This window comes from Pollachius pollachius, assembly GCF_949987615.1.
Source record: "Pollachius pollachius genome assembly, chromosome: 10".
NCBI classification, from domain to species: Eukaryota; Metazoa; Chordata; class Actinopteri; order Gadiformes; family Gadidae; genus Pollachius; species Pollachius pollachius.
This window is the reverse complement of record NC_136943.1, coordinates 10,475,529-10,498,647: the sequence shown is the minus strand read 5'-3', so window position 1 is coordinate 10,498,647 and position 23,119 is coordinate 10,475,529. Positions and strand designations below refer to the sequence as shown.

At 42.2% G+C, this 23,119-nt stretch overlaps 3 protein-coding genes across 3 annotated transcripts; 2 read left to right on the top strand and 1 right to left on the bottom strand.

Moving 5' to 3' along the window:
* Nucleotides 1–781: 781 nt before the first annotated feature.
* Nucleotides 782–8,303, top strand: LOC307081801 (endothelin receptor type B-like). The gene is made up of 7 exons (XM_079745136.1): nt 782–1,361; nt 2,617–2,729; nt 3,020–3,224; nt 3,670–3,819; nt 4,260–4,393; nt 4,520–4,628; nt 4,847–8,303. Exons 1-7 carry the CDS (start codon nt 951–953, stop codon nt 4,970–4,972), a joined length of 1,248 nt encoding a protein of 415 aa, XP_079601262.1. The 5' UTR covers nt 782–950; the 3' UTR covers nt 4,973–8,303.
* A 136-nt stretch (nt 8,304–8,439) lies between these two features.
* polr1d (RNA polymerase I and III subunit D) lies at nt 8,440–14,705 on the bottom strand. Its single transcript, XM_079745137.1, has 5 exons — nt 14,632–14,705; nt 13,920–14,017; nt 13,196–13,272; nt 10,200–10,282; nt 8,440–8,675 (listed from the first exon to the last, which is right to left on the bottom strand). The coding sequence occupies exons 1-5, from the start codon at nt 14,668–14,670 to the stop codon at nt 8,628–8,630; spliced, it is 345 nt and encodes a 114-aa protein (XP_079601263.1). The 5' UTR covers nt 14,671–14,705; the 3' UTR covers nt 8,440–8,627.
* Nucleotides 14,706–14,870: 165 nt separating this feature from the next.
* On the top strand, nt 14,871–20,062 carry sybl1 (synaptobrevin-like 1). Its single transcript, XM_079745245.1, has 8 exons — nt 14,871–15,001; nt 15,324–15,488; nt 16,112–16,169; nt 16,254–16,391; nt 16,818–16,908; nt 18,047–18,114; nt 18,440–18,532; nt 18,747–20,062. The coding sequence occupies exons 2-8, from the start codon at nt 15,343–15,345 to the stop codon at nt 18,810–18,812; spliced, it is 660 nt and encodes a 219-aa protein (XP_079601371.1). The 5' UTR covers nt 14,871–15,001; nt 15,324–15,342; the 3' UTR covers nt 18,813–20,062.
* Nucleotides 20,063–23,119: the final 3,057 nt, after the last annotated feature.

The following is a 23,119-nucleotide window of genomic DNA, read 5'->3' as shown; positions in this document are numbered from 1 at the left end:
AGATTGTGAGATTGTGTGTCTGTTTGCGTGTATAGGATCTTGTCCTATACACGATGTGTGTGTGTGTGTGTGTGTGTGTGTGTGTGTGTGTGTGTGTTTGCTCGTTTGTATCTCTTGTGTCTATTTTTGTGTGTGTGTGTATCTCTTGTCTTTTTTATTGTGTGTGTGTGTGTGTGTGTGTGTGTGTGTGTGTGTGTGTGTGTGTGTGTGTGTGTGTGTGTGACAGAACGTTTGTTGATGGCGTGCCTCTTAGATTGTCCTCATCAATCATTCGATTCTTCAGGGTGCCCCCTGGGGATTTGGGGTACACATGACTGTGGAGATCCACAGCCTTGGGGTTCACTTTGAAACAAAGTGTCACTGTCCAGAAACACGCACACACACACAAATATGCTCACCAAGACACACACAGAGACTGACACACAAATTCACCCATGCACAGACACACAAATACTTCTAGTTTTTAGCCAAATTTTCTACTTTCGGGAATTCCATAAAAAAAATACGTACAAAGGGTACTTTCTCCCTTTCAGTCCTCTTATTTCTACTTACTTAGGTTTTCTGAGAGAGGGATTAGGATGCTTGTCCTTAAGATAAGATAAGGTATGTGTGTGTGGAAACGAAAACTAAAGCCAATATAACTGAGATATATTTGTTTGCTCCTCTTTTCTTCCTCTTTTACAGGAAACCTGAAGAAATCTCGTGACTTATCCACGTGTCTCAGTGAAGGGCCTTTGTCTGTGTGCGTGTGTGCGTGTGTGTGTGTGTGTGGTGTTTGTGGTGTGTGTGTGTGTTGCTAAATGTGTCTTAATGTGGCTAGTGAGTCATTGAGTGCATGCCTGTGTAACTAGCTCGCTAGACTCCCTTTGTGTCCGAGCCTGTGCGTGTGCACGTGTACGTGTGGGTGCGTGTGTGTGTGTGCGTGCTGTGTGAACAGCCAACCGGTGACGATGAGGGCCGTCGTCGGCCTGTTGTGCGTGCTGCTGGCTGCGCAGAGCTCCGCCTCCCGCTTCATCCGTGACTCCGACTCCGCCCGCACCTCGGGGCCCGAGGGCCTCCCCAACGGCAGCGTCACCACGACGACCTCCCTGGCGCTCCCGGCCCCGGGCCCCGGCGCCGGAGCCCGCGGCCCCTTCCCGCCCATGTGCCATAAGCCCACGGAGATCAAGAACGCGTTCAAGTACGTCAACACGGCGGTGTCCTGCCTGATCTTCGTGCTGGGCATGGTGGGCAACTCAGCGCTGCTGAGGATCATCTACAAGAACAAGTGCATGAGGAACGGCCCCAACGTGCTCATCGGCAGCCTGGCGCTGGGCGACCTGCTCTACATCCTCATCGCCATCCCCATCAACGTCTACAAGGTACCCCCCCCCCCCCCCCCCCCCCCCCCCCCCCCCCCCGAACACCCCTTCTCCCCATCCTCAACCTCCCACCCCCCCTCAGCGACCGCCAATTCACCCCATGTGTCATTGGACTATTGTAGGCCCCTGTTAGAAACAATAACCGCTGCTTGGCCTTTGAGGGTGAGGCCCCTGACCCCGCTGCCTTCGGTTGCGCCCATCCGTGTTCCCCCCGGTGGGGTCTGACTATTTGCGGTGTGTTTACAAGCCCACCGCTGGAGTTTATGTGCAGTTTCATTCTGGTTCTGTTTAGTTTTCTACGGGAGGTATTTCCCCTAACCTGACACGGCAGATGGTGGTGTTACATGGAACCATCTGGGCAGTCATCCTTGTGAACAGTTTGGAAAAGGGCAGACACTCTCTAAGAAAGTACTTGGCAGGTGATTGGATAAACCATCTGTCTATCACTGTCCGTCACGTAGACCATGTAGGTCTTGGCCTGGCGAGATGGATTCTCGTGTGAGCTTGATCTCACAGAACAAGCTGCAGCTCAAGGTTCAATCCCCCCCCCCCTCTTTATAAATGGATAACTGGATATCTGGCAAGATGGATTCTAGCGTGAGCTTGGTCTCGCAAATCAAGCTGCCTTGAAGGTTAGATCCCCCCCCCCCCACCTAACCTCAGCTGCCGGCTAAGAAAACTGTTCTTGCTAAATGACAGCAGGCAGATGCTAACAATCCATTTATAATCCTTCATGGGGAACATGGGCCAAGAATCTTTTGGGGGATTCTGGCCATACCTGGTGTGGTTTAAATGTTGAAGGGGTTAAGCCCATTAGGATCTCTGTTCAAGCTGGGCTAAATCCCCTCAATGGAACCGTTTTCGGACTTACATCGCGGTGCCGTCATTAAACCAGACTTTTCCAAATGGACTGAATGTATGCGCTCCCATGTGGAACAACACCAGATGCAGGAATTTAAAAGATGACAGCTGAATAATGAGGGGGTAAGAGGCTTTCTAGTGGACATGTGCATTTCTATAATGATTCACTGGATAAGAAATGATGTGGAAGAATGTGTTGGTAAAAGTAACTCTAGAAAGATGTGTGTACGGTGTCTCTGGTCTCTAAATTGAGAACAGGGTTCCTCTTGAACCATGTCTCCTTTGTGTCTCATTTGGGTGTACATGGCATCCTATTGATTGAAGAGATGCGCTGTGTGGTAATGCTTGACTGAGTCCTAACCTTCACGTCTATCTGTATCATCTCTCCTGGCAGCTGATAGCAGAGGACTGGCCCTTCGGAGTGTACGTCTGCAAGCTCATGCCTTTCATTCAGAAAGCCTCTGTGGGCATCACTGTCCTCAGCCTCTGTGCCCTGAGCATTGACCGGTAAACACACACCCACTTCATGACCCATAACACACACTTATACATGCAGGCACACACCTAGGCTCACACACAAATAACATCTTCAAAATCTGTGTGTGTGTGTGTCTGTGTGCGCGGCTGCATGCATGTGTGCATGTTTGTGTTTCTGTGTGTGTGCTTAATTGTGTATGCGTGTGTGTGTGTGTGTGTGGCTTTCATACATGTGTGTATGATTTTGTGTTTGCGCTTGTGTACACGCATGTGTGTGTGTGTGTGTGTGTGTGTGTGTGTGTGCGTTTGTGCGCATGTAGCTACCACGCAGTCACATCGTGGAGCAGAGTGAAGGGGATGGGCATTCCACTGTGGAAGGCGGTGGAGGTCACTGTCATCTGGCTGGTTGCCGTGGCGCTGGCCATCCCGGAGGCGCTGGCCTTCGACATGCTGGAGCTGCCCTACCGGGGCAACAAGCTGCGTGTGTGCCTTCTGCATCCTCAGCAGACCAGCGACTTCATGAAGGTAGGCCCTGGTCTCCGGAGCGCTGAACCCACTCTGGTCCACTCTAAACTACAACAGGAACAGAAGGATGTGTCTCTGTTTCGACACAAACACAACTGCCCTCCTGCGGCCTGATGCAGTGGTTCAAATGAACCAGAAATAAATGAGTGTAAAAGAAATTGGCTTATGTACGTTACCGCATCTTCTGAATAAAGATGAACCTTTGAGTAAACATTCATCTTTAATGTCATTTCGTCGGATAACAATTGAATCAGTGATTGAGCAATTCAAAACATGACTCCAATATACCCCCGATATAATCTATTTGCACAATTCAGTCCCTTTCTTATTTGATTACACTTGTTTTGTGTGTCGTATATGAAGAAATACCACATTGCGCCCCCCCCCCCCCCCCCCCCCCCCCCCCCCCCCCCCCCCCCCCCCCCCCCCCCCCCCGCCCCCATAGTTCTACCAGGACGTGAAGGACTGGTGGCTCTTCGGCTTCTACTTCTGCCTGCCGCTGGCCTGCACCGGAATCTTCTACGCACTCATGTCCTGTGAGATGCTGCGGCACAAGAAGGGCATGCGCATCGCCCTCAACGACCACATGAAGCAGGTAGCCGCCCCCCCTCTGGGGTTCTCTCTCTGGCAGGGAGAATAGCACTGTAAAGAAAATGCCTTCTGGCTTTTTGTCAAATAAAATATACAAGGGGGAGCTTCTATTGCTAACTCAGGCTTTCGCCATCTCAACTCCAAGGGATGTTTGACATAGTGATGTAATGATAACACATGCAATCCTATTCACATTTCTTTAAGGGCGATTAGCGATCAGAATTGTATTGAAATTATATTAAAACCATGTGCATTTAAATCCAGACCCGGACCAGGATGGAGCTTGACGTCACCCACTACTTAACATTTGTTTTTTCATTTTACAATGTTCTGTGAGAGGATGGCAATGCGGCGGCCCCTCTGACCAACCATGACCCTTTGCCTCGTGTGATCAAATGGTCTGGAGATGAGCCACAATGTCTCTGTGTGTTTATGGTTCTCCAGCGGCGGGAAGTGGCCAAGACAGTGTTCTGCCTGGTGTTGATATTTGCTCTGTGCTGGCTGCCGCTTCACCTCAGTCGTATCCTCAAGAAGACAATCTATGACCAGAATGACCCTAACCGCTGTGAACTTCTCAGGTATACACCCATGCATGCACACACAACATATATATTTACATTCCCAGAGGGAAAAACACAGAAGAAGCTATTGTTCTCCGGGCTGTGACTTCCTGATGTATTGACGACAACCCTCTGGCCCTCCAGCTTCCTGTTAGTGATGGATTACATAGGAATCAACATGGCTTCCCTCAACTCATGCATCAATCCCATCGCCCTCTACTTCGTGAGCCAGAAGTTTAAGAACTGCTTCAAGGTAGGAGAGTGACGCACACATCTGATCTTTCCTCATTAGGTTATCGCATGACCCAATGTGAAATAAACAAGAATCTCATGACTCTCGTGTGTATGTGTGTCTGTCTGTCTGTCTGTCTGTGTGTGTGTGCATGTGTCTGTCTGTCTGTCTGTCTGTCTATGTGTATGTTTATGTGTGTGTGTGTGTGTGTGTGTGTGTGTTTGTGTGTATGTGTGCAGTCCTGCCTGTGCTGCTGGTGTTACAGAACGAGGACACTTGATAGCCGGGGTTCTGGGGACCACTGGAAGGGAAACGGACTGGACCGCACCAGCTCCCGGTCCAGCCAGAAATACAGCTCTTCTTAAGCAACGCACACACACACACACACACACACACACACACACACACACACACACACACACACACGCGCGCGCACACAGACACACACAAACAAACACACGCACATACACACACACACACACACACACAGACATACATACACACACAAGATGAGCCAAAAAAACTTTCCGGCCACAAAGCCGTGAGCATGTTCTCTGTCCCTTGATGATATCAACGCTTTGCTGTGTGACGTCGCCCCATGATGTCATCGAAAACACCTGATGATGTCATCACCGACACCGTACGGAGGGGGTAAGATGTCGCCCTCTCCACATCTTAATTGCAAGAGGAGAAGCCGGTTCAACAGATGGTCAACTCCAGTATGAGAGAACAGGACTCAATGATTATCGGAGCCCATTTGAGATAGCGTCACTCCACCTTTGTCTGTCAACGTTACAGTACTAACCGACGAAGGTACCAATAAAGCCAAAGCCAGATTGACATGTGAACCATGTACTCAGAAATTATGGTCGCAGTTTTTTGGAGATCAACTTAGATCCCAATTCATGCTTACAGATGACAATACATGTATGGATTGATAGGAATAATCGTAAGATGTGGAACTATTCACTTATATTTAGTGTTTCATATCTAGTTACATGTATGAAATTGTCTGTGATTGTACCACTTAAAGCCTTTAAAAACTCACAGTGATAAAGGCTTAATGTAACCAAATTGGTTCCCTTTGCGGTCCATAAATAAATCGTATAAACCCGTTGACGGAATCGATCAAGGACATTCAGATAGTCGTCTGTTCTGTTTAGATCAGAACTATGAAAGTAAATTCAAAATAAAAGCACCATTATTATTCTCATTGACAGCAGGCCTGACAGTATTGCCTCGCAGTCATGCGGTTGAAGTTGTGCTGCGAAGCGTCACTGCAGTTGGGTCAGGCGGAGGAGGCCCTGCCGTCTGGCCGACCAGGTGACTCCCATCATACCACATAGGGAGGACTGTGTCTATTTCCACATTGTATAAAGTCTTTATCTTGTATAAAGTGTCTTTCTCTGTCTGAAATTGTGTAACTAAGTATTTTTGTACTAGAAAATGGTATTGGAAAGGACGGTTCATGAAGAACTCGTTTAAAACTGTAATGTGTAATGTTTTTATCCGTCATGGGCTTTGATTGTAATTTCTATTGCTATATATCTATATATAAAGATGTATATGTTTTCTATATATATTGTGTGCATGTGTAAGTATGTGTGGTTAAGCTTTGTGGTGGGCTTTAAATAATGTGTGGTTTTAGGAGAGTATAAAAATGTACTGCTGGCGACGAAACCTGAATGTTTTTGCTTAAATCTGACAAATGTAAACCCATTCCCATATTTGTTTTAATATTGTTGAAGCATTCACTTGAAGGATGAAAAATGAAGAATCTGACGAATGATGAATCATGGTTGCTTCTCCTCTGCTTTGAATGCGGGAGCAATTCAGCATCTATAAATAAACATCTGAGCATCTACTTGTACGTGTTCACAAGACCAATAAACATTATCTAGCAATTAAGTGTTTATGTCAGCAAACTGTCCAAATACAATGGGATTGTATGTTTCCCTTCACTGCCCTAACCCTCTATAATCTCAATATATGACCTCATCTTACAACAGGATGTTCCTGGAAAAATGAGTGAGGTTTCACTCTCACAGGTCTTAGGCGTAGCCTTTCCTTTGCATGTTGACATTAAGACAGATTAGTACGGGAAACGTTACTGTTTTACTGACAAGGTTAAATTAAGTTCATATATTTATAATAGAATGAATAATGATCAACGTAGTGATTTGTGTTAAAAACACTGAGGGTACAACACAAATAATACCGTTTTGCGGGAATTACTGTCGGTCCAAGATGAAACATGTGCTAGTTGTCTGGTATGGCTGCATGTGATTTAAATTTACACCCAGCACTGGTATGTATGACAGATACAGCAGGGAGGACACCCTGAACTGGATTGCAGTAAAACGTCATTCACCTGCCCCCAAGCATATATTATGTCACCATGAATATGGAAAAGCCATGTATGTGAATAAAACAATCATAATTCATTCACAATCATGAATTTAAATCAATTGAAAGTAACTAAAATAGTGATAAATACATTTGTTGAGTCTTGATGACTTTCCTTATTTCCAGACCCTTAATCCTAGCGTGCTATTCCAAAACTTTTCCCTGAGAAGGGGTCGAAGGACATACTGAATGTCTGTCCTGTTCTCTTGTGATTTTTTTTTAATTATACATACAAGGTCAACATAAACCCAAGGATTTTATTCCACCCATAATTCTTGCAGTTTAACACAAACGGTCATAGTATTTCAACAAAACGCCATATTGAGCCAGATCTCCCTCGCAGCTGGCCCTTAACCTTTGTTTAAACATTACCCGCTTCCAGACCTTGAGGGGAAACCAGCATCTTCAAAATCTACACACCCATGTCAAGTTGTTTTCCACTTAACAAACACTCCAAGAATACCCACGCACTGACATCGTAGCCAGACCACAAGGCATGGTTGTTTTTGGTAAGGCTCATGCCGAAGACTTCCAATGTCAATTGACCATCCAAGTCCTAAATTTAAAACTGAACAAAGTTGATATACCGGATAACATTTCAAGAATCTACTTTTTCCTTAACTCAATTTGGAGATCCCCAGTGTTCATTTCAGGCGCCATCGTGCTTCTAATCCTCCTGCACTAACTGTGTTATCTGGAAACACTGTCGGACAGCAGACGGCTTGTGGTTTAAATGTCTAGGCATGTTTCAAGAAATGTTGGAAAGGTGGGATATGGACTTTTTTGTGGTTAACCTTCAACAAAAACATCTAATAAGGGACAGTCTTGTAGTGGAGGGAATTATAACACTTTTTCAAACAATGTTTTAAAGGAGTTGCTGTCATGCATTTTATCTTTACTGAGTGCATGATGTGCTTCTGCTTCAGTCTACTTTAACGAGTTAAAGGTCAAAGTCATCCAATTATATTTTTCTTGTCATGTTATACAACATGGAAACAGTGATTAGATCCTAAATCGGCCAACAAAATCCTTTCAAGCACACCCACTGTGCAAATATTTTCACTCCTGACCAAATTTTGCAAAAGGTTAGCATTTCCCTTTCCTCTGGTTTTCCTGGTCAGAGTCCCATCTAAAAAAACATCCGCTTTGGAGACCTCATTCCCTCTTTATCTAATCTGATCTGCAGAGGGATTTGATTAAACTCCTTCACCCCATTCCATACATTAACATATCCCTCCCTCTCTGTCTCTCCTCTCTTTGGCCTTCTCACTTCTTGGTACCATATGAAGTCATTCACCCTGAATTATCCTGCTAAGTGGGACATTCTAGTCTTCCTTTCACCCAAAACACAAACAAAAGGCACAGATGAAAACTACATTCAACGCGCTTCACGAGTATTCAAGAATAGACTTTGCAAAGCCAAATGGACAATATCCCAAAACATGACTTTTATAGTTTTTCCAATCATTCTGTACATTTCACGCAATGGATAAAATAATGGGCAAAAATGAAAAACTATACATGCAACTCTGGCCTTGTGCCAGAGTTATGGTGTGTATGTGTGTGTGCTTTCATGTGTGTGTGTGTGTGCTCCATTCTCCCGCTGGGCGGGTTTCACTCCATGGACTGATCCTGGTTCCCCTTGAACTCGTCCACCCGGGCCTGTACAGCAGGAGGAGAACCGTTAACCAGAGATCCCCCCTGCCGCCCCACAGGAATGAAAACAAGAACAGGGCGAGGAGAGAACCGGGCAGGATGACACTGTGGTGGGGGCCAATGTCTGTGTGCCTACCTCCCTGACTAGGGTACAATCCTACTGGGGTTAGACCACTGCATGCCTGGCTCCCCTCACTTGACCTAACCTCCCCACACTACACCAAGGAAAACCTCCTAAACCCCCCCCAACAGTGTCGCAAACAAGCCCTCAGACGGGTTACTGGTGAAAAGACCCCGATGTAATGGTCTTTTTTATTTCCGATTTTTGGTCACTTCAACATGTAAACATGTAAAACATATAAACACAAACTAATAGAACATGGGAATATTTAGTCAGAAGGCTGTCGTTACTTGATTTGGGCGATTAGATTAAGCCTTGTTTGGTTCCAGTTTACAGCACATGCCTGAAGAACCCGAACAGAGCCACGTCATGTCATAGCCAGAAGGCAAAGATTATTTTTATGTGGCATCACACTTGTGCCATGCAGCTTTATCATCAGCATGCCTGATCTGTGCCCACTTTGGAAATCACAAAACACATACTGACTATAAAATCACCAGTCCACTAAAAAGGGGTTTCTGGATAATGATCACTAACAGTTCGATATGATCGTTCCTTGGTTGCACACATGCATTGTTGATGCATAACAGGGTTTTATCACACAATAAGACTGCACTTTTTAAATATTGGTTAAAATAAAGACTACAAAATGGTTTGGCAATCACTCTTGGGATCACAGATGTCCCAGAATCAACCTTTTCTACATTTCAGATCATAAAACGACATCACTTCGTGCTCCAACTTCATGTACATGACATTTCATCAAAAAAAACAACCAATTCTTTTTTTGGAGCCTGGCTGGTCCATAGAAAATCAAAGTATAAGTCAGCTTTATTGTCATTACAAATGTACAAGACAAATAGAAGATACGAAATTTCGTTTGTCTATGACCCGCGGTGCATTGAACTCGCTTATACCACGGTCTGGGGGAATACTCGATTCTGATTGGCTGAAGGGTGTGCATTAACTCCTGATATACGGACACCTGCTGTCTCAAAAATGAGTAAGCATAGCAACGGGAACGCAGTCAAAGCCGACGGACTAGAATACCTCCCGTTGCCAAGTCTTAGCTAAGGTTCGTCCTAATTACTGGAGGAGTGAACAACGATCCGTTGCATAAGAACCTTACGGAGGGTAATGGTTGTTGCAGGAATTAGTCAAACCCTCAGGCGTTACCAGGGAAACAAAGTTATGGCTTGTGAAAAACTTTATTTTTGGATTGTAAAACGCATGAAAATATAAATGAATGGTCTTAATTTATTTTCTTTGGCAAGTGACCATGGTATAAGCGGGATAGTGCCCTTCGAGGTGTCCATTATCAGGAATTAATGGACGACGCGGGGGTGTCTCCACGAAGCCCATTCGTCGGGCATTATCCCTTACTTGTTTTGTGTTTACTGAGAACCTACCTGGAAGGTGTTGAGCACATGTTGACAAACATCGTTGAGCTGCGTTAGGCCCGCCCTCAGGGGCTCTGTGGCCGGAATGCCCCCTAGGATGGCCAAAGAGAAACAGGCAGCAATGGGCACACCGGTATTAACCACAACCATATGTTCTATATACCAACAGCTGTGCTATACAACTGCTTTTTACTGTTTTTCTTATTTTTGGCAGTACATAATAAACATTCATATGTTTATTATATGAGCTTTCATATATATATATATATATATCCACACACCAACACACACATATATTTGCCAATGAAAATGAGCTGATTTATAGGTTTGCTTACAAAATTAAACTTCAAAGCAGGAAAGAAGACGGAGGACAGTTATGAGTTGATTGGACCAGATGTTGGGACATGGATAAGCAACTTCTGTTACCGGTCTTTATAATCAGAAACTCATTGTATTGGCGTGCATGTGCAACTGCGTGGCGTCAGAGGGTTTGTGGCTTTCAACAGCTTCATGCGCTGTCTTTCCGCTATGGGACTTTAGCTGAGCATGTTTGGATGTCACTCAGAGTGACGACTGAATGTATAGAAAAGGCTAGCCGTATAATGCTTATGTGGATATAATACAGTATGCATGAGGTCCTAATGGGTCCCTGTTCACTTTTGTACTGCTTACTGAACCTGTGATACTTTTCTGTGGGCTACTTACATCTACAGACGGCTTAGTGAGAAGTATGATATGTATTATTATTGACTGTAATGTATGGACCTGGAAAATCGTCATAAAAAAAGGCTGGCATTTCTGATGATTAAATAATCCAATGCAGGCAATTATGGTTTGCAGACCAATAATTAAAAATGTGTTTTGCAATCAATTTTGGATTGAATTGGTGTATCTCAGCCAACTACATCTCAAACACCCAAAAGAAGGGCATGTTTATGATGAATGTATATACATATTCGGCCTACATTTTTCTACATCTCTAAAATGCCTACGGTTCTTTTTCTATTCCAAATTAAGCAGCTGCTCTGCATTAACTCCTGACTCATGATGTTCACAAAAATGTGAAATCAAATAATTGCACAAAAAATTCAAAGTAGTCATAATTTCAGCGCAATCAGGCCAGATCAAAGCTATACTCTGCAGGATTCTTAGAGGTTTCATGGATACCAAAAGACCAGAAATTCTGGGAAGTTATTACTAAGTTTACCCACAACAAGGACTATCGTGGCTATATTTGTTTGTAGAAGCTGTTCCAATTATTGTGTGCGTTTGTGGAATGGCTTTACTGCTCATAGCATTTTCTCTTAAAAACCCAGTGGATGAATAATTTGCGTTACAAAAGCAATACTGACATAATGACAACCAGAGCTCGAGATGCAGGAAAGTAGGGGTGCAACGGATCACAAAACTCACGGTTCGGATCATGTCACAGTTTTTGAGTCACGGGTCGGATCATTTTCAGATCAACAACAACAAAAAAGATAACAAGACACTTTAAATAAAATAAATAAAGTGAAACATTAGGTAATAATCCTGCTTCCTTTAAGCATACTAAATATATTTAAAAATTGCTTGTGTCCACATAAAAATAAAACCTTAAAAAATAAAATATTATATAAATAAAGTGCAATCTGAGGCATTATTCTTTCTTCTTTTAAACATGGATGGTAAATAAAAATAAATAAAAACTGTGTCCAAAGGGAGCACAGGAGACCTGGATTTAGGACAATTCAGGATGTCTGCATTGCCTGGGGAGAGTTTAGAGTCTACATTCTCCCAAGGCAATGCAGACATCCTCATCTTCTATTTTTTCATCAAGTATGGTAGCGAAATACTGTTTCTGTCGTGTTTTATTTGGCATTTTGTAAATCCATTGATTTCTGTTGGAAGACAGATTGCTAGTTGACTGGAAACCGAAAGGGGGGCTGGTTGTATTCTTTTCGCTCGGTTCTAGCCCTACTGTTGATACGGAGAACCGAGCGAAAAGACTACAACCAAACATAAACAGCCAATTTCCGCTTTCTGTTCCGGTCCAGTTTCCGTTTCACAGAATTTACGAAACGGCAAATAAAAGACGACAGAAAGTGTATTACGGTACGATACTTGATTAGGAACATCAACGTACACCACTCACCACTCTGTGAGTTGTACATTTCTGAAAACAAACGTTTAGGGTTGTTTTAAGGACAGGTTTGTGAATGCCCAAAGCAAGCCATTCTGAAGCAGGCAGGGGCGAATCGAAATGAGCCAAATACCTGAGACAGGACCAATAGTCAACATTTCGGTGTGTCAAGCACTATATTTCATCCTAGACAAACCAGAAAGGGGGCTCAATGTGCTAAATACCGAAATTGTCCTTTAAAAATGCGCCGATCACGTGAACGCACAACTTTTTTTTTATCAGCCGATCCGCGGATCACTTGCATCCCGAACCATGAGGGTTGATCCGTACGGATTATGGGTAACCCGTGAACCATTGCACCACTACAGGAAAGCCTAGTTTAGTACCCTAAATCATCTTGCTAAGGCTGTAAATACAATATGAATTGTAAGAAAAGGGTTAAAAAATAATGTATATACATTTTAGTTTTAGTTAAAATTATTATTTGACTAAATAAAAAATATTTATTGATGCAGATTTTTTTTTGTTTTTATTTCGCTGCAACAATAGCGGTTTAAATCTTCTGAAATATTGATCACATCTGTCCAATATATTTGGCCCTTGACATGTGACAGCTAGGTATCAATTTGCTATATCCGAACATTTGGACTTATTATATTTTTCTATAATATATGTTGTTTATGTGTGTAAGAAGGTGGCACCCTTTGTAAGTAAACTTAAATGTGGCCTATGGTACTATATTTCCTCTTTAAAACTACAACATACAAATACAGTGTTTCTTGGATATAGGTACAAAAAAAATGCTGTGGGATGTACATTTTTGATATTTGTTGGATCAAAACATCAAAGAAAGTCAAGGGAAGTGCAGGATTCGGTGACTTACCTCGTGTCTGAATGCGAAAGTTGATTTTGCTCTCAGAGGGGTGTGTGATGCTGTAACCACAGAACTCCACGTCCACACTGACAGAAACACGAGGCAGAAAAACACTATGAGCGTTGAATTTCTTGTTAATACATACATTGACTTAAAAAGTGAATTTTTTTATTGAACTTTTACGTTTCCAAGTCGCTTGTTCAAATAGTGTTACAGATGCCGATATGACTTACAAGGCAGTAAAATAATAAGGTGCTCTAAAGCCAATTTTTGGTTTGAGTTGCCCAATATGACACCAGCCAGTCCGTCTTATCCCCAGGTTGAAATATAGATGTATTGCATAGATGCAATAAATGTTCGCTGACCAATCAGACAGACGACGAATCTGTTGAATGAATGAATTGTAGAATGTGCCCACAAAACTATACCAGGCCTTCCTCCAGACCCATTTCCAAATATTTGCTGGCAACAACATTATAATAGTTGCTGTCAGATTTCTGTTTGATGTGTAAAGACCTATAATATATGCAATTATGAATTTGTAATTGTAAAATGAAGCCTTATCATTTGAATTTTTAGTCATGAAATCACTCGTACCAGAGACAAGGAAATACGATTTCTTATTTATTTATTATTAACTTATGGCACAAGCATGGAAAGTTAAATGTATGATGGAAAGAAGTATGTATGAAGACGGTTTGGGCTGGGTCGTCATCATCTCGGCAGAACTTACTCTTTCATCACCAGGTATCTGAGTGAGTTCCCCAGCGTGTGGTCCTCATTGTGCAGAACGTACGTGACACAACCCTCATCGCCTCCATCCGCCTGCATCTACATTGAGCAACGGAACAACCATCGTATCAGCTCTCTCAACAAAGTCCCTCTTTTCAAGCCTTTGGTTCTCTTCTATCGTTAGGTCTCATCCTCACAAGGGTCATGGAGAAAGTTGTTATCTAAAAGACAATGGGCTGACAAAGACCAGCTGTGTCACACTCATTAGCAATGTGCATTGCATTACCGATGCGTGCGTTACTATGAAGACGCCACCAAACAAACATTCTTTAGGACAAACGTTCTGACTAATGTGAAGCAGTGGTTTATCAGTGGGGTCTGGTTATCTCTACATCACCCTGCTCATATGCTGCCCTCCAGTGGGGGTTAAAAGTGAGGAGTGTATAATCAGGCTATTTCAATTTTAGATTCATTGTTTTAATATACTTTATTATATAATGAATATGTACAGATTTAGAAGTAACCAAATTTGACCAAAGATGACTTTTGTTTTTCTTGACATTGTACTCCACGTGAGCGGTAACGTTATCTCCACTCAGCCGGATACGATTGGCTACTTTAACAGAGAGATGACGTTCCAATTCATCGTAAAACAGTGACATAACTTTACATCTGTTTTGTGAAAATTTAATGCGATGTTATCTAAAACATACCATCTCCAGAACTGGTTTCTTTTCGCAATCCCCAGCCATGTTTCGCCTGCCGATCAGGGTGGCAGCGTTGTCGTATGGTGTCGCCGAGATATGACGTCAATGAAAACATGTGACGTATGTCAGTTCTGACCGGAAGTAGAATATATGTAGTTCAGCAGGGGTACATTTTCCATGCACTGTCAACGGCGAGGACTTTTAGAAAAACTACATCCTCCATATGGACCCTGTCTGTTATCCAGGGCTGGGCGATATCCTCAGCAGAAAAAACTCGAAGGGAGAGGTAGATTAGCTAGCTCGCTAGCGTCTGAATTCCCTATAAATGACAGGAGTCGCCTGACATCACATTCATCAAGCCTCGAAGAAGTCAAAGGTGTTTATTAGGTTATTGCAGTTATCGTAAACTAAGGATACGCTAGATTTCATCTAGAGAAACCACAATATCGACTGAATTCGGGCTTGTTGTGGTACTCCCTACATTGAAGTCAGCTATCATTTTCGTTTCTCTTGATTTATGATTCGCGTTGAAATCTCATTTAATTACTTACGCTATTTGTCATACATATGTGTGTATACCCTTTCTCTCCCTCGTCCTTTCTCTTCTTACTCGTTCAACATTTGAAATGTATCCTGTCTCTTTCACGGGTTGTCATTGGTAAACAACGTCCATATGTTGAACCTTTCTCTCGTGCCAGTGTCAATCTGCCTGGTGCCATGGCAATCCTCTTTGCGGTGGTGGCCCGCGGGACCACGATCCTGGCAAAGCACGCATGGTGCGGTGGGAACTTCCTCGAAGTCACGGAACAGATATTGGCCAAGATCCCCTCTGAAAACAACAAGCTTACATACAGCCATGGCAGGTAGGTCTAGCCTCTCCTCAAACACACACACGCACACACACACACACACACACACACACAGTTGCGTTCTTGAAGAAAGTAGTCTAATCCGGATCGCTTTTAACTCACTTTATTTGTTAAAGTATTTCGGTATGGTAACTATGAAGCAAAAGGAGGGGAATTGTATGGACACGCATGTGAGCGACAAACAGCAGGCCTCTGTACCTAAATCCCTAGTATGGACTGCCGGATGTTTCTGATTTCGTTGGTTCCAGGCCCTGCTTTAATACCGAGTAGGCGTGTCCTATGTGTCGTATTGGCTCCGCCCTCCTCACCTGTCTGAAGGTGCTGCCATCTGTGGCTGGAATAGTTATTGCATCTTATATCTCGGGCCGTAATTACGGCTTATGTGTTCGATCCTACTTCCTAGTGGCTATGTATGGTAGCCCATGTGCGTAAAATACGTAACAACACACACACACACACAAACTAACCACACAACGTGTTTAATGCGTTCTTTCTAGTCTTGAGAATGGACTTGAGAATAATGGGAATAGAATGAATGGTTTAATACGATCTGGGCAATATATTTACGGATATGAACATGAATCTCTGACATTGACACCAACATTCCTCTTTTTCAGCTATCTCTTTCATTACATCTGTCATGACCGAATCATATACCTGTGCATCACGGATGATGTAAGTAGCTCTGTTTTTCTTGAACTATTACTATAGTGACTGGGCATATACTGATGAATGTATCATGTATCACATTCTTGCCAGGACTTTGAGAGGTCCCGTGCCTTCAGCTTTCTCAGTGAGGTGAAGAAGCGCTTCCAGACGACCTACGGCTCACGGGCACAGACGGCCCTGCCATATGCAATGAACAGTGAATTTTCATCCACTCTGGCTGCTCAGATGGTGAGGGCAATGATGCATAGTATAGTGAGGGTTGTATAGTAATATATTAGTTATCCGGAAGGTCCTTTAACATAATATTACAGACGACTTGTTGATATCACACAAAGCCTTACTTTGATGAGATCACATAAAGCCCTACTTTGATGAAAGGTGGACCTGTCTGGCTTAACTGTCCTGTAATTATCACTGCCGGGGCAGGTGTTGGATCTTTTCAATTCAAACGACAGTCAGGGTTTACAAAATCATATGGGCACGAATCTGAATATTTTCTGGTGAGATGTGTAAGAATCGGAGACAAAAAAAATTGTGCACCAGGAATGTCACTGGATTATATGATGCTTTGGATTAAATACTTTTTTTTTTTTCATGAAAATACTTTTGAAACTCTTGTTCACTTATCCTCCTCCGCCTCTTCTCTCTTCAAAGAAACACCATTCAGATCCACGGGGGTCAGACCGCCTCGCTGATACCCAGATGCAGGTGGATGACTTGAAAGGCATCATGGTTCGGGACATAGGTAAAGTTTAACTTCTGAATTTCTTATCTCTCTAATGGTTTTGCCTTGGGCTTTTTATGATCAGATTCATTGACGTTGTGCCCCACAAATTTCTGTCTGAAGTAGTAATTTGTTCTCTTGTTCAGCATACTTTCGTTCTCTTCTCAAATTTGTGATCTCAGTCATTACAGCCCCTTAATCATCTTCAAAGGGCTTCCCCGTTTTTTGTAGTATGCATCTCTGTTGCCTCTCTGCACACCAATGGAAGGTTGTGGTTGATTCTAGTGATTTCTTACTATCCCTTGCACCGGTTTTTCCCTGTGTTAGCTAAGCTGCTTAGCTTGCACACCTCACCTACATTTTCTCTCCTCTTATCCCACTGCACCTATCAAGTTCACTTCCTTTAATGAAAATGGAAATGTCAACAATAAACACTTACATTATTTTAGTGACTGCTCTTACAACATCCCCCATAACTAGGGATGGGGATCGAAACCCGGTTCTATCAAGGACCCGGTTCTACTTTTTTCAAAACCCGAAAATCATTAACGTTTGGCCTTATCGATACCACTATCGAGTCCCGTCGTTCATTTATTATTTTTTTTGTCCCGTAGGTCCTGTAACGTAATGTTGCGTCCCTCGAGTCTCGTCACGGCATTTAAATCAAATCAATCCAATGTGTTTAGGTTGGCTCAGTAAAACGACTGTTATGTATATGTCTATATGTCTACTATGTATAACTCATGTTTCTGTATTTCTATTACAGTTGTATAGTGCTCTAATCATTTTAGTATATATAATTAAAACTACTGATGTCAATAGTTATTAAGAATTACATATTTAATTTAAAATACAATTATTTATTTCCTAACTATTTTCGTCATCACTAAAGACGCGTCGTATTTCCACCAATTAATAGAAAAGTATCGATAGTGGTATCGATAAAGACTCGGATCGTTAAGGAGTATCGAAAATGGTATCGATATCAATAAATATTAATGATCCCCATCCCTACCTATAACTATGATATAGAGCTACAGCTTGGCTTGTCTAATTATCCTGCATTAGTGATGATATGATACATTGTAATACTGATTGAAGGGCATGGATGAATGGAAGTGGCCCAACTCTGTTTGTCTGTCTGGGTTTTGTTCCTCAGACTTGGTGGCCCAGAGAGGGGAGAAGCTTGAGCTACTGATTGACAAGACAGAAAATCTGGTTGATTCAGTGAGTTCAAAAGTCTTCCACTGCTATTGATTTAGTAGTTTAGTATGCTGTTATATTGTTTTTATGATAGTCGGAAATATGAGGGTAAATATAGTAGTGATAGTTGCAAATGTGACTTAGTGATCAAGCATTATCTTTTTTTTTAAACTAAACTTGATGCATGAGTGAAAACACGTATGTATTGTTTTCACCAAATAATCAATATGTGTACAATATACATATATCCTTGACCCTTCTGTATAGCATCATGGGACTACATGTCCCTGGTATGTGTCGTATTATGTGTGCACAGCACTATCACTGATCCATATATTCCTCTCCTCAGTCAGTGACATTTAAAACCACCAGTCGCAACCTAGCCAGGGCCATGTGTATGAAGAACCTCAAATTGACGGTTGTAATAGTGCTTGTGGCACTGGTAAGTTGGAAAATGTTGGCAAATAACTATATGATTAAAATATGAAATGATTTTCAAACAGTTTGATGTTATTGTTATTGGAGTGAGTGTTGAGGGTCTTTTCAGAAAAACTATGCTCAGAACATCTTCCTGTAATATTGATCACGTCTACTGTAAGAAACCTTGTCTCCTAGGTGTGAATGGTAATTTCACGAAACCTGTCTCTCTGTTCCAGGTCATTCTCTACAGCATCGTCTCGGCTGCCTGTGGAGGCCTCAGTTGGCCAACCTGTGTCAAATAACGAGACGAGAGGAGCAGTAGAAGAAGAAGAAGAAGAATAAAATGAGATTGAGGAAGAGAGGGAAAGTTCTATTATTTTTCTGGAACTCTTGTTATTCCTGTTTGCCAGCGGGTGCAAAGGGAAAGACCACTTTATCTAACAGTACTTCTCCGGCTGTAACATCTATGTGGGCATACATGTTCCCTTACTTCCTGTCATCACTCGCATCCTAGCATTCACATTGACATGCCTTCAGGACAGCGCCGCCCCCCCCCCCCGATGTTTGGTCTGGATCCTTTCATTCAGTAGTACAGCACATTACACATGCTTGTCTCGTTACACATGCCTGTCTCGTTATACATGCCTGTCTCGTGCACTTAATGACGTGTCAAATGCCTCTCTGACCTCTGTCCAGGCGTTTCATTCACATCGATTCCAAAATGAGCCACTTAAAGTTTGAGGTTGTTGTTCTTTTAATTTAGCTTTTGTCTTGCTTAAATCTTAGTGAGATTACGATTAAAGATATATTGAACAAGCGCAAACTATAGAAATCATTATACATGCCAGCAGGCTTGACTTGTAAGATTTAATATTATTGGCTCCTGATTTAATCACTGGAAATTAATCTTTTCTTAGACACCACGAGTGCAGTGTAGTTCTCCTACAATGGCATGTGTCCTTTCCTTAGAGCCTCTATAATAACAACCCTCTATAACAGCAATTTATTAAACAAAGGAGACACTATTAACATTTTGCTCAGAGAGGCTAACATTTTTAGATTCTGGGGATTTTATTTTTATCACAAGCACAGTTGACAATTAACTACTCCAGAAAACAATGTTAAAGAGAATGTATTACAAGAAGATATTAGTTTAACTTGTTCCTTTTTTATTAGCCAAGAAATAATTGCTCTGTAAATTGAATTAATTTCATTGCTCCTGATCTTGAGAGATGCTTGCTTTCGTGTTCCTCTTCCAGGGATTGATTGAATATGCTCTGTCTCCTTTTTGTCAACCCAATGCACTTTTTGCCATTGTACATACGCGTGCTTCATACATAGTAATGGTTTATAATTATTTAAATATTTTACATCCAGATTTGAAATAAAATCTCCTCGTACCAAGTGTGAATTGGGAAAATCATGCGTGGAAGTGTGCTGGCTGGCTGACACATTATGCAGCCGAAAATGTAGCTGCTTAATGTGTTTACTTTTAATGTGAGTTAATGATCACTGTAATTGTTGCCGTTGTATGATAAAGTAGTTATCGGTATTCGTCACGTCTTTTATTTTGCAGTTCAAAGTTCAGGACAATGTTTTGACCATTTAAAACAAAGAGCACCATGAGGGTTTAGCGACTAGTTACACGGCTCTTTAAAGGGATGTTATTGACGTGAACGAGAGAAGAGCAGGTACTTGGACGTTAAGAGCAGATAGGTCGGCGGGGCCTCGGGTGACAGACGCCAGGTGAGAAACATTGAAAATCAGTGGTTTAGTTTGTAGCCTGAAGACGAGAAACACCGTGCCAGTTTCAAATACCCTTTCCGCGACACGGTAAAGTGAACGTTTTTTTTCATTTGACAATAAATAGCATCAGAAACATGGCATTTTCATTTGTATACGTAAGATATACTGTTTGAAAAAATATATTTTTTATGTAATTTACAAATCACCTACCGTCAACATTTCAAACGTATGCCAACGTTAAACGTTTAATGTGTACTTATTAAGAAACCATTTATCTGGTTTCTAACGTCATTGACAACCGCTTGCCAGATCCGAAGGATAGTCTCCTCTTGATCGAGGTGTTTAAATAACCAACGTATTTCACATAGGCTAGATTACTTTTTATTCAAATTCAAATTCACATGTTTTCTAAAACCATCGATTTAAACTGAAAATCGGGGATGTTATTGCTGTTGACACGTTTACCCACTTCGAGGAGTAGGCTACTATCGTGTGTGTGTGTGTGTGTGTGTGTGTGTGTGTGTGTGTGTGTGTAAGAAGAGAAATAGGATACATGGCAATATGGATGTAACTACAAATACCCTCCCTGCTATATTTATGACAGGGGCCTAACGCCTTGTTATTGTAACTTAGCTCTTGAGAAGCCATGTGCTGCCTGTCTAGTGTTTGGGATCACATTTATTCAGTTTTTTCATTGGTTTACTTACTTGGTTTACTTACTTAATTGGGATACACATGATTTTCCCTAATAAGACATGGCACTTATTTTAAATTTGTAATCACTATTATATTATTATAAATCTATATCACTTTTCATCAGTAGAGAACGCTACTGTATACATTTTCTGAAAGTGTGTGCATGTGTGTGTCGCCTGGCTGCACGGATTGCCGAGGGTCTTTGCAAATAGAGCGTTGTGGTTTAACTGTGATGTCTGAGCCATTTGCTAATAAAGGAAAGGATACTATCTACATCTGCGGATATCGGACTTTCAAGACAAAAGTATTGCATCGTGATGGGACTGTTATCCTGAAAACTTTTATTTATATTTTCAAGAAGCCCCCATGAGTTATTGTTTGTTGGAAATTTTAGATGTATTTTATAAATAACCCAAGAAGTGAGATCTATATTAGCATAGTCTACACTGGGCTTTCAAATGTTGACCCTTGTTGGATTATGATTTTTATATAGGCCTAGACAAATAGTATAAATATGACCCAGCTACCGCCATAAGTGGTGTTGATGGTAAATACATTGCTAAATACAGTGTCTTTTTTTGCTTAGTTGACAAGGCCAGGGCAAGGTTGAGTTGTGTGTCTCCAGTCTGAAGAAGACCACTTTAGACCATACAGAGTGGTCGTCTATATAAGATTGGAGGGCGGCCGCTTCCGGTGAACCCTGTTCTATAGTGTGATTTTATTATAGTTGGTAGTTATGTTCAAAACAAGTCCTCAAACCGTATTTCTTGGCTTGTTATAAAGGCTAACATTGGAAGGTTTTAGGCTACATGTTAGACAAGAACGGTCCAATAGAATGCCTACAAGGTGTTATTGGACTACAAATGTGATTTCAAGTTGTTCTTATGGTTGTGGGAAAGGAAATAGTTTAGTTTATCACTGATTGACATCTTGTCACATGTAAAGATAAGTCAGTGTGGTTAGAACCTAGTAGGAATTAGTCAGAAATAGCAAAGGTCAAAGGGTCTTGTCTTCTGTTCTAACCTTTCATGTAAAGTCAGGGTCATCTATGTCTGTGTGCAACCCCGGCAGCTTAAGTCCTGAGTAACAACTTGCTTCAAAGGAATATATATTCTGCATATTCTATTTTCCTTTTATTATTGCATCACTGTTGTTATACATGACTACTGACGTCACCAAGACACTATTCAGATTAAGTTTGCTCGTTTTACATGTTGGCCACAATGCTACATTCCTTCCCCCAAAAGGCTGCCTGAGCCATTGTTGTATAAAAGAGGTACTCCGGCTGCTTAGCAACAGTGAATGCCGCTTCAGCCTGGCTGCCCTGTCGGCCACTCCCACCCTCCAGTATTAAGTTCGGCAGGGATAAGGTATCAAACTCTCTCTCCCTCTCGCCCTCCCGAGCTATACTAAGGAGTGGAGTATTGCCACACAGTCCTTGGTTGATAGTGGAGGTTCCTGCCATTATGTATTCGTGCCAGGGAAGGTGGCAGACCCACAGGCTTCACTGACTGCTGGACTACACTGTATTAGTTCAGGGAGGGAAGTTTGCCTGCACATGGATGACCCACAGCTAGGCTGGGTTTTCCCTGATACTGTGGCTTGAGTGCAAGGAGGGAGGGAGGGAGGGAGGGAGCGAGTGAGCAAGCAAGCGAGGGTGGGAGTGCAGCCGGGGGGGTGGCTGTAGTTGTCTATCTGATGCAGCGATCACACACCAGTGCCTACCCAGAGCAACATAGCTGGCTGGCTGAATTTTGTGCTGTGGGAAGGAAAGCAGTAATGGGATTGACCCTGCAATATCGTACTGATGCTAGAATGGTTTCATGCTGCAGATGGATCGGCCAAAGCTTTAGCTGTATCGGTGACGACTGGGGCAATCATGGAGATATTCTAAGTTGATTTGTAAGTTGTAAAATATTTATTGTTTGTATTTCTTTGATCCATCAATACTGTCATTTTAAATGCTGTGATTGTGAATGTTTGTGAACGGCATGCTTGCATGATTAACAGCAATTTTCAATGTTGGTTTTGTTGTGGTTGTGCTTTTCCAGAAGCACTCTAAGCAGAGAAGGCTGTAAGCAGAGAAGGCTCTTGAGTGAATATACTTTGACAGTACAGGGGCCTTAGAGGAATGACTAACCATTTCCAAAGCAAGAGATGCATGGTG

Bases quoted from the DNA above. Each gene is read 5' to 3' on its own strand.
- LOC307081801 (XM_079745136.1), top strand. From the start codon at position 951: ATGAGGGCCGTCGTCGGCCTGTTGTGCGTGCTGCTGGCTGCGCAGAGC. The intron at 3,225-3,669 runs GTAGGCCCTGGT...CCGCCCCCATAG, and splicing joins AGACCAGCGACTTCATGAAG to TTCTACCAGGACGTGAAGGA. The intron at 3,820-4,259 runs GTAGCCGCCCCC...ATGGTTCTCCAG, and splicing joins TCAACGACCACATGAAGCAG to CGGCGGGAAGTGGCCAAGAC.
- polr1d (XM_079745137.1), bottom strand. From the start codon at position 14,670: ATGGCTGGGGATTGCGAAAAGAAACCAGTTCTGGAGATG. The intron at 14,018-14,631 runs GTATGTTTTAGA...TGCTCAATGTAG, and splicing joins AGAAACCAGTTCTGGAGATG to ATGCAGGCGGATGGAGGCGA. The intron at 13,273-13,919 runs GTAAGTTCTGCC...TGTTTCTGTCAG, and splicing joins AGATACCTGGTGATGAAAGA to TGTGGACGTGGAGTTCTGTG.
- sybl1 (XM_079745245.1), top strand. From the start codon at position 15,343: ATGGCAATCCTCTTTGCGGTGGTGGCCCGCGGGACCACGATCCTGGCA. The intron at 18,115-18,439 runs GTGAGTTCAAAA...TCCTCTCCTCAG, and splicing joins CAGAAAATCTGGTTGATTCA to TCAGTGACATTTAAAACCAC. The intron at 18,533-18,746 runs GTAAGTTGGAAA...TCTCTGTTCCAG, and splicing joins TAATAGTGCTTGTGGCACTG to GTCATTCTCTACAGCATCGT.